General features: G+C 34.0%; 1 protein-coding gene across 1 annotated transcript in view; it reads left to right on the top strand.

The window, feature by feature from the left end:
• Window positions 1-11,337, top strand: part of MMS22L (MMS22 like, DNA repair protein) — a 133,493-nt gene that overhangs the window by 15,532 nt on the left and 106,624 nt on the right. Inside the window, exons 8-10 of the mRNA XM_023727574.1 lie at window positions 1,027-1,157; window positions 2,621-2,734; window positions 7,682-7,855. Of these exons, the coding sequence (XP_023583342.1) occupies window positions 1,027-1,157; window positions 2,621-2,734; window positions 7,682-7,855 (419 nt within the window). The remainder of the gene's footprint in view (window positions 1-1,026; window positions 1,158-2,620; window positions 2,735-7,681; window positions 7,856-11,337) is intronic.

The following is an 11,337-nucleotide window of genomic DNA, read 5'->3' as shown; positions in this document are numbered from 1 at the left end:
TCTTAATAAACTTTGTTATGCCAGTTGACCTAGATGTCCCCTGAAACCATAGTCCCCAGACCCCTTCCCCTGCTACACTGTCCCTCGAAGTGTTTGGTTGTGTTCAGGAAACTTCTTAGCTTTTAGTTTAGTCCAGTAGTGATGACTTCCCCTGTATTGTGTGCTGTCCTTCCCTTCACCTAAGATAATTCTTATCTACCATCTAGTTAGTGAATTCCCCTCTCCCTCCCTCCCTACCCTCGTAATCATCAAAGAATGTTTTCTTCTGTGTTTAAACCTTTTCTTGAATTCTTGTAATAGTGGTCTCGTACAACATTTGTCTTTTTGCGATTGACTGATTTCACTCAGCATAATGCCTTCCAGATTGATTCATGTTTTGAGCTATTTCGCGGGTTCATCGTTGTTCTCCAATACTTGCTTTTCAATGAATTCATAAATATATATACATATATATGCGTGCGTGTGTATATTCATTTACGTATATACATACAAACAAACATGAAGATACACATATATAATTTCCTCCCTTCTATGGATGCTATTTCAAATAATATTTCCTTAGAGCAGTAGTCAGATAGGCTTACTCTGATATCAGTACAAATTTCGATATCACCGTGATTTTATTTATTTTATGCCATAAAAAAATTACATGCGATCAATGTATCTGTAGTTATTAAAAGAATAATGTTTTAAAGGCTTTGTTGGTTGGAAACATGAGTGAAGATTTTCTAGTGTTCTCCTTTTATTTTTTTTAAGTGATGTATAGATGCTCTTAAAAGAGACATTAAGAAAAGTCTACTAAATGATACTTGGAAGAGTTGAAAACTTTTTACAGTGATGTTTATCAGTATTCATGTAAGAAGGTACTTGTACTCAAATTTCACTTTTATTTGCAAAATAACAAAAAGTAACTATGTTGTAGTTTTGTTCAGTAAGTTAATTTAAAGGTATGCGATCAATTTTCTCCTTCTAAATTAGTAAAATCTGTTTTAGTTTTAAATATGATTTATTTTATTACATTTTCAGAACATGTTGTATATGGTCATCAGTTTATGAATCTGGCAGGTGACAATTTAACCAGTGTCAGTCTGTTTGAAGAACACTGTGAAAATCTCCTTTGTGATTTAATAAGCCTGTCACTCAACAAGTATGACAAGGTAATACTTTAAGAGTTTATTTGTATTTTTGAAACTTAGTGGCAGTAGTCAATCCTTAATGCATGTGGTTTAATTTGGAAGAATTTAATGTAAAATGGTTAGTTTGTTAATTTTATATTTATTTAATATTATCTGGGAAAAGAGTTTTGATTTGAACATTTAAAACTGGCCAGAATTAGTGTCTTAAAGCTGTTTAAAAAATAATTTAAAAAAAAAAAAGGCTTTCCCATGTTGTCAAAAATAAATACAAGCAAGATGTTTAGATCTTGACTGAAAGTTTAACTTTTCTTCAAACAGGAGAGTCCGGGTCTCTAATAACCTATTCTATTGCTGTTATATAAAAATAAATGAATATTTAACTGAAGTTAGTTTATAAAATTTATGGAAGTTTTTGTTTGCTTATTTTCACAAAGGATCTAGAATCACAAGGGAAATTACATATTTTTACTAAAATGCACTTATCATAGGATGTTAACGGTTAATGATTTAAAGGTGCCCCAGAACGTATTTTTCAGGAGATGAATATTTATAGATTATTATCACTTATTTCAGATTATACACATAAACCCTACTTTTGGGTAATCGGGATTTGTAACTTTTTAAGATTTAGATTGTGTTTTATGCATTTCCTATCACTATCTTTTGAATTTAGTCATTATGTTTACAGTTAAATTAATTAGTAGATCAATGGAATATAATAATGTAATATCCTAATAGTTATTATTTTTGCTGTGTGTTATGTTAGGTCTATGTAATATGTGTGAAATATTGAATACATTATAAATTTTAGAAGTTTCACTATACTTGCAAATATAGTATACGGTTTCTATGTTATCTAGAAATATCCATTGAGGATATTTTTGTTAAACAATGGTAAATAATTTAGAAATTGCTTAATCCTTATAAATCTCTAATATTTCTATTTAATCTGTCTTAAAATTTTTTTATACTCTACAGTGAATCAAAATTTACTTTTTAATCTTTTCATTGGATGTCTCTATTGTGATAGATGGATTAGATCAGTGTCAGCAAACTGTGGTCCTTAGGCCAAATTGAGCCCATCACTTGTTTTTGTAAATAAAATTTTACTGAAACATAGTCTTGTCCATTTGTTTACCTGTTGTCTATAACTACTCTTGCTGTGCAGTAGCAGAGTTGACAGACTGTGTGGCCCACAAAGCTTAAAATATTTACAATCTAGCCCTTTAAAGAAGAAGTTTGCTGAGCACTGGATTAGATGATTAAAGCAGAGGTATTTTTAAAGTTGGAAATAAAATTCATTCTGTACGTTTGGATGTAAAGTGGAAATGTATTTTTAAAATTAATTAAGTAGTACTTTTTTATAAACAATTTTATGTAATTGAGCATAAATTTTAAGTCATCTAAGTCATTCTTTTAAAACATTTTGAGAGAGGTGTGGCTGCTGTCTCTTATGAATACCTCATTCTCCTTCTTTATCACAGATTAGACCTTCAGAAGCGTTAATGAGTCACCATTGTTCATGTCCATGCATTAAAGAATTATGGGTTCTACTCATTCATCTTCTAGACCATAGAAGTAAATGGTCTCTCTCAGAAGTAAGTTGGGAAATTTATATATTAGTTATTCTCTTGTATTGAGTTTATTAAGGAAAATCTTATTACTGTATGCTTATGCAAATAACGTGTGCCTTCTATGTTTGTTTGCCATCCTTACCCTCCACCCCGCCCCCCCAGGTATTTTCATAAGTGCCACTGAAAAAATTGACATAGTGGCACTTACGATAATACTTCATGGGGGGCGGGCGCAGTTGGCAAACAAACGTAGAAGGCACACATTATTTGCGTAAAAATACTGTAAGTTCTTTCTTTATACTAAGGCAACAACAGCCACCAAAAGAGATTAACTGAGGTCCTGTGTACCGACTAAATTTTTAAGAGTTCCTGGATTGTGGTGCAAATGGTTAATGCACTTGGCTACTAACTGAAAGGTTGGCAATTTGAGTCCACCCAGAGATGTGTCAGAAGAAAGGCCTCACAATCTGTTTTCCAAACATCAGCCATTGAAAACCCTGTGGAGCATAGTTCTAGTCTGACACACATGTGGTCACCATGAGTTAGAATCAAGTCAACAGCAACTGGTAAAAACTAAACTTTTTAAGCCTAAAATGAGTAATGCAAAACATGTGGGAGAAGTACAAGGTTTGACTCTCTTATTTTCCCAAATACTTGTCTTGTTCTATCAGGAGTCTTTTAAACTAAAATGTTTAATACCCTCTAGCAATTCAGGAAACATATTAGAGGATACAGAATTAATATATGACTCGAAGGCAATGGGTTTTTTTTACATTACTCAATTTTACAACATTTTAAGGAGGGAGGAAGAGGAGCACGAAGGAGAAGATGGGACTTTTATTTTGGTTTTTTTTTCCCAGTTTATTTTGAGTCAGATCTTCAGAATGGGATTTTATTTTATTTTCAGTGTTTTTGGTTAGTTTTGTGCTGTTGAGCCTACTCCAACTCATAACAACCCAGCAACCCTATAGGGCAGAGTAGAATTGCCCCATAGGTTTTCCTAGGCTGTAATCTTTACAGGAGCAGATTTGCTATTTGTAGAAGAAGAAAAATACCCATAAGCTGACGTAAGTTCAAACAATATATTATGAAATGATGTTAAAAGTGGTTTGTGGTATATGGAAAAAGTATTTAGGCATTTGATGGATTTTTGAATTTCCCAATTTTCTACAATTTGGGGCTTAGTTGCTGCTATCTGATTCTAATAATGAATCTGTATTTTCACAGATTTACAAGTACTATATATATTTTGAGTTATTATTTTAGCACTAAATTTGCCAAGTGTAAATTTATGTATTTTTACCTATTATTGAATAAAAAGCTACCATTCACGGGCTATTGAAAAAAACACATTTGATGTGCTTGGAGGTAAAAGAGCCAACCTTGAAAATGAGCGGGATAAAAATTTAGAAGTGTGGTAAAACAGCAGAACTTACAGAAATGAAAAATGTAATAATTGTTATTTGAAACTCATTTCATGGGCTCCACCATAGATTAGATGCAAATGAGGTAAGAACTAGTGAACTAGAAGTTAAGACTGGAGAAATTATGTACAACACAGAGACAAAGGTAGAAAATATGAAAGTGTGGTTAAGAGAAATTGAGAATGCAGAGACTGTCTTAATATACTTACATTTATATACATATGTGGCAAAATTTAAAAACCAAAGGAATAGTTTATCATGAAAGTCAGGATTGTATTTACCTCTCAATGGAAGAGGAAGGAGATGTGATTGTGAGGATATCTAGGGGTTTTCTAAAGTACTAGTCATATTCTGATTCTTTTTCTATATTTTATTGTGGTTATATATATACTTTTGCCAGTGCCTTCACTGAAGGCATTGGCGAAAAACAAGGCTCCAGGAATTGATGATGTTTCAACAAACAGATGTAGCACTGGAGGTGCTTACTCGTCTATGCCAAGAAATTTGGAAGATAGCTACCTGGCCCACCGACTGGAAGAGATCTATATTTGTACCCATTCCAAAGAAAGGTGATCCAACCAAATGCAGAAATCATCGAACAATATCATTAATATCACACATAAGTAAAATTTTGCTAAAGATAATTCAAAAGCGGTTGCAGCAGAACATCAACAGGGAATTGCCAGAAATTTGAGCCGGATTCAGAAAGGACATGGAACAAGGGATATCATTGCTGATGTCAGATGGATCTTGGCTAAAAGCAGAAAATACCAGAAAGATGTTTACCTGTGTTTTATTGACTATGCAAAGGCATTCAGCTGTGTAGATCATAACAAATTATGGATAATATTGTGAAGAATGGGAATTCCAGAACACTTAATTGTGCTCGTGCATAACCTGTACATGGAACAAGAGGCAGTCATTCAAACAGAACAAGGGGATACTGCGTGGTTTAAAATCAGGAAAAATGTGCGTCAGGGTTGTATCCTTTCACCGTCTTATTCAAGTGTGTATGCTGAGCAAATAATCTGAGAAGAGGAACTGTGTGAAGAACGGGGCATCAGGATTAGAGGAAAACTCATTAACAACCTGTGATATGCAGATGACAACCTTGCTTGCTGAAAAAAAAGAGGACTTGAAGCACTTCCTGATGAAGATCAAAGAGTACAGCCTTCAGTATCGATTTCATTGCAACATAAAGAAAACAAAAATCCTCACAACTGGACTATTAAGCAACATCATGAAAAACAGAAAAAAAACTGAAGCTGTCGAAGATTTCGTTTTACTTAGATCCACAATCAACACCCATGGAAGCAGCAGTTAAGAAATCAAAAGACGCATTGCATTGGGCAAATTTGCTGCAAGAGACCTCTTTAAAGTGTTGAAAAGCAAAGGTATAACTTGAGGACTAAGGTGTGCCTGACCCAAGCCGTGGTATTTTCAGTCGCCTCATATGCATGCCAAAGCTGGACAATGAATAAGGAAGACTGAAGAAGAATTGATGCCTTAGAATTATGGTGTTGGTGAAGAATACTGAATATACCGTGGACTGCCAGAAGAACGAATATGTCTGTCTTGGAAGAAGTACGGCCAGAGTTCTCCTTGGAAACGAGGATGGCGAGACTTTGTCTCACATATTTTGAACCTGTTATGAAAAGGGACCAGTCCTTGGAGGACATCATGCTTGATAAGGTAGAGGATCAGTGAAAAAGAGGAAGACCCTCGACGAGATGAATTGACACAGTGGCTGCAAAAATGGGGTCAAACAGAAGGATTTTGAGGATGGTGCAAAATTGGGCAGTGTTTTGTTCTGTTGTACTTGGGGTCACTATGTGGTTGGAACCAATTTGATGGCATCTGATAACAACAGCATATATATATATATATATTCAGCCCCAGTGGCGCAGTTGTTAAAGCATTCAGCTGCGAACCAAAAGGTAGGCTTTTGGAACTCACCAGATGCTCCACGGCAGAAAGATGTGGCAGTCTGCTCCCATAAAGGCTTTTACAGCCACAGAAACCCTATGGGGCAGTTCTACTCCGTCCTGTAGGGTCGCTATGAGTCAGAATCGACTTGACAGCGATGGGTTTAGTTTGGTTTGCTTTTTTTTATATATTTGTGTGTGTGTGTATAACATTAAATTTACTATTTGTAATCATTTTTAAGTATATGATTCAGTGCCCTTTTGTGTCTGATTTATTTCACTTAGCATAATGTTTTCAAAGTCATATATGTCTTAGCATGTTTTGGAAATTCATTTCTCATTTCTTCATTCTGATTTCATTACTACTGTTCCGTTGTATGTATGTACAACATTTTGTTTATCCATTCATCTGTTGATGTACACCTGGCTTGTTTCCACCTTTTGACTATTGGAAATAATGCTGTAGTGAGCATTGTTGCAGTGAACAAATATCTGAGTCTCTGTGTTCTTTTCTTTTGGGTGTTCACTTAGGACTGGAATTTCTGGGTCATATGGTAATTCTGTGCTTAGCTTTTTGAGGAACCAAACTGTTTTTCACAGTGATGGTACTATTTTACATTCCACCAGCAATGCATGAGGGTTTCAATTTCTACAGCCTCACCAACACTTGTTATTTTCTGTTTTTTTTTTTTCCCCCAGTAATAGCCTACCTAGTGGGTGTGAAATGGTATCTCATTGTGGTTTTAATTGCATTTCCCTAATGATACGATGTTGAACATCTTTTCATATGCTTATTGGCCGTTTGTATATCTTTGGAGAAATGACTGTTCAAGTCATCTGCCCATTTTTTAACTAAGTTGTTCCTGTTTTTGTTGTTGAGTTATAGTTTTTTATATATTCTTTATATATTAAGCTCTTATCAAGTGTATGATTTCCAAATATTTTCTCCCACTCTGTAGGTTGTTTTTTCATTTTCTTGATAATGTCCTTTGCTGCACCAAAGTTTTTAATTTTTATGAAGTCCAATTTATCTTTTTATTCTTTTGTTGCACCTTTTGCCTCTGGTGTCGTATCTAAGAAGAACCCATTGCTAAAAACAGGGTCCTGAAGATATACCCTTATTTTTCCTGTAAGAATTTGATCTCTTATATTTAGATCATTGATATCTTTTGAGTTAATTTTCATATGATGTGATGTTTGGGTCCAACTTCATTCTTTTGCATGTGGCTTTGACTTTTAATAGAGATTTTATTAAATCTATGGATAGCTTTGGGTTGTATTGACATCTTAACAATATTAAAGCTTCTGTTTCATGACCATGGGATGTCTTTCTATTTACATAGGTCATTTTTAATTTCTTTCAGCAATGTTTTATACTTTTCAATGTGCAAGTCTTCTACCTCCCTGATTAAACATATTTCTAGATACTTTATTATTTTAGATATTATGTTCTAATTCTTAACGTGGGTAGTTTTATTACTATTTCTTGTGTATATGTGTTTTATATTCTCTTTTGTATTTTTCGTTGTATTTTATTATAAAAATGGAAGGAAACCCCTAAATCAAAGGTTATTGGGACTTCATCTTAATTTAACTGAATCATGTTGCCTCTATTTCTACAGTCATTTTGGAACTGGATGAATAAACTGCTTAAAACCCTCTTTGAAAAATCAAGTGACCGGAAACTACCTGTGCCTGTAATCCAGTCCAGGGATCCATTCGGTTTTAATTGGTGGATTATTACTCATTTAGCATCATTGTACCAGTTTGATCGCCATGGAGTACCAGATGAAATGGTAAGATCTTGTTTTAAACTTTCTTACATTATCAATTAATATGTATTTGTTTGTAGACTGATTAGAAAGTAAATGAGCAGAAGCAACAACAAAAATTCTATCATAATACGACAGAGATAAATTCAGCCTCTGAGTCTAGAAGCTGTAGGCCTTGCTGTAAACATTTTGAAAAGTGTTAAAATTCATGTTTTTATTGTTTGTTTAAAGAAAAATAACTTGTAGATGACTTGGGATATAGTCTTGGCTCTGCTAATAAGTAGTTTTGTGACCTTCAGTAAATTACTTAAATCTTTTTGGGCATCTGTTTCCTCATCCAAAAGACATGAGATCGGATTGGTTCATTGTGCCAAAGGTTCCTTCTCGTTCTAAAATCTATAAGATTGCCACAGGGAAAGCATATGTCTCCAGAAATGAATTATTGTTTCTTATGAATAGTTACTGATAAACTATTTCTTCAGAATAACACTTCTTTATGGGAGCTTTTTGCAAAGATATTTTAATTTATTAAACAATGGGAAGTTTCCTTCAAATAGAAGACAGATGTTAACTAGTGTGTCAATTTCTAGTTAGAAACACTTTTTTACAGTGTTACTTAAATATCCGTCTGAATAAAACTAGCTGGTAGATGTATTTATCTAAAGCATATTTTTATATAATTTCTCTCACATTTAGAAATCAATAATACTGTAGTTTTACATCAGCCCATCAGTTCATAAAATAGGCATCTAGAATCTGAAGCTCAGTGTGTCTGTGCTTTTTAAATTTGTCTTTTTTATGGAAGTGTGTTCCCAAATAGCCTGACCATCAGACCGGCCTGCAAGATTTTTGAAAGCCAGATTTCTAGGTCTCAGCTCTGGAGATCCTGATTTCACAGATGTGGGGTAGAGTTTGGGATTCCTTGTTTTTAAAAATTCCTTGGTTTTCATCCTCTACCAGGTTTGAGAATCATTGTTTTGTGAAATCTTGATGGATTTGACAGATTTTCCTCTCTTTGGAAGACTGGACAGAGCCAACTTTGAGAAATCATTCATGAAATCTGAGGGTCAGTTAGTATTGACATATATAGGGCCGCTATGAGTCAGAATTGACTCGACGACAATGGGTTATATAGCATCATAGAACTGGAAAGAACCTCAGGAGGTCCTCCAAATGATCCCCTATTAATAAAAAGGGATTCTAAGATGAAGTGAAATAATAAGTTAGAAAGTACTCTGAGAAGTTCATACACAGCTCCGTATCAGTGTATTTAAGCATTCTACCAGTTTATTGAAAGAAATCAATAGAATGGTCTTCTCATAGAGCGTAGTGTCTTGTTTGTTTCTATACATGAGTGTTTACCATGTTGATACACAGTAAACACTCAGTAAATGTTAGCAATTGCCATTATTACTATAGTAGCCCTTTTATTAAGTATTTTTGTGTATTGATATGGTAATGTTTCACATCTTTTAATTACTAGAATACTGAAACAACATTAAAGGAACTAAAAAAATTTACCTAAAATTCTAAGGTCTTAGCATAAACATTTTTATTTCCCTTCCAACCATTCTTCCTCCAAGTACATATTTCTAATTTTGGTAAATGTATGTCAATGTGGTAATTAAGTACTTTCAAGTTCTTATAGTGTGATATCATAATAATAGGTGCTGATGAGAGGATACATATGAAAGATTATACTGCCCCTTGCATCAGGGAGCATGCTTTTAGGTTATTAATACTTGCTGGAACTGCATTAACACATATTTGAGTCAGTGGTATATTTCAGTAGTGGTTGATACTGACCCACAGATACTCCCAGCGTGGTAGGTAATTTGGCCCCATTAATATATATTACTGTTGTAATGTTGAATTGCATTGGTATATCCACCACAATTGCATTGCTGAAATCACTCTTCTATTTCATACAGAGAACTCCAGTGGAGGTTATTGCTTTTATTAGCTTTGACTCAACAGAGTAAATAAATTGTCTGTGTTTAAAATAGCATAACCTGTGCCTTTGAATATTTGTCAGCAGTTCCTGTTTGATTTTCTTTTGCTAGGATACATACATTTTTTAAAATCTTAATTTTTAAAATTACGTAGAAGGTTTTAAAAGGAAAGATTACCATGATTTGAAAAAAGAACTTTTTGTATAAAAATAATGAGGATATATATGTTTGTATGTCTATGTAAAATAAACCTTGCCTTTATTCACAAGTCCACAAAAAACTCCCAATATTTTTAAGACTTCTTAAAGGCTTTTAAAGAAAAACTCAACCTCTCCAGTTAATAATTGTTTTTATTAGGGGTGATACCTTCAGCTGATTGCATTTACAAAGTATTTAACACTTCACAGTGACAATTCACTTTTTATCTCAGTGAAGTGTTATGAAGTAGGTGAAAGGGTGATAATTATATCCATTTTACAGGTGAAGAAACTGAGGTATGCAGTGGTTAATTGCCACCCTTTCTTTACCACTTAAATACGGTTAATATTGGGGTCCTCCTAAGTGTTTTCTTTTATGAATAGGTCCTTGGTAGGGTAACCATAAAGGAACCCTGGTGGCACAGTGGTTAAGCGCTCGACTGCTGACCAAACGGTTGGCAGTTTGAACCTACCAGCCACTCTGCAGGAGAAAGATGTAGCAATCTACTACCATAAAGATTTGCAGCCTTGGAAACTCTCTGGGGCAGTTCTACTCTGTCCTCTAGGGTCACTATGATTTGGAATCGACTCCATGGCAACAAGTTTGGTTTTTTTGAGTGAGGGTAACCATGTATCCTAATTTCCAGGCACAGTCCCAGTTTATGCCTGTAGTTCCCACGTCCTATCTGGTTAGTTTCCCCTTTTACTCTGAAAACTATCTCAGTGTGGTTGATAAATTATATGGTCATTCTAACCTATGAACGTAAAGGCATTTTGGCTCATTTCTTCAGAGATTATATAGGATGTTAGTTTGGATCTGGGATATATTTAGATCAGAATTTTTAAAATTGCCTAATTTTTTTTTTCCCCTTTATGATGTATTAGCATAGCCAACTACAATAAGAAAATGGTTGTGCAGTAAGCATGCTTCGTTCCATTAAAGAGTAATCTGGTGTGAGAGATAATATTAAGTAATAATGGTTATTCATATGTTCTTCAGCAGAGAAGTGCCTCTAGTCCTGTGATAACCGTGGAGATGTTACAGTTTTTAAATGTGAACTGCTTTGCCCTGAAGGTTAATGTGAAATCTTTACATTTTAAATAGGTTTCAGATGTGGTTAATTATTTTTTTTATTTTGAAAGTTTCTTTAACTTGGACTTTTGCTATATGTGGATTTAAATCACAAAACTAGCCAATTTCTTAGTATAGGCATATTAGGAAATTATGATATCTCACTTTTCATACTAGAGGCTTTAGATTTTCATACATTTCTGTTTAATGCTTTTCTCTCAACCTAGATGAGAATGTGTTATCCTCTCACAATCCCACTTACCTATTTTAAAAACCAAATAGTGT

The sequence above is a fragment of the Trichechus manatus genome, unplaced genomic scaffold (genome assembly GCF_000243295.1).
Source record: "Trichechus manatus latirostris isolate Lorelei unplaced genomic scaffold, TriManLat1.0 scaffold00017, whole genome shotgun sequence".
Lineage (NCBI taxonomy): Eukaryota > Metazoa > Chordata > Mammalia > Sirenia > Trichechidae > Trichechus > Trichechus manatus.
This window is presented reverse-complemented; position numbering and strand designations above follow the sequence as displayed.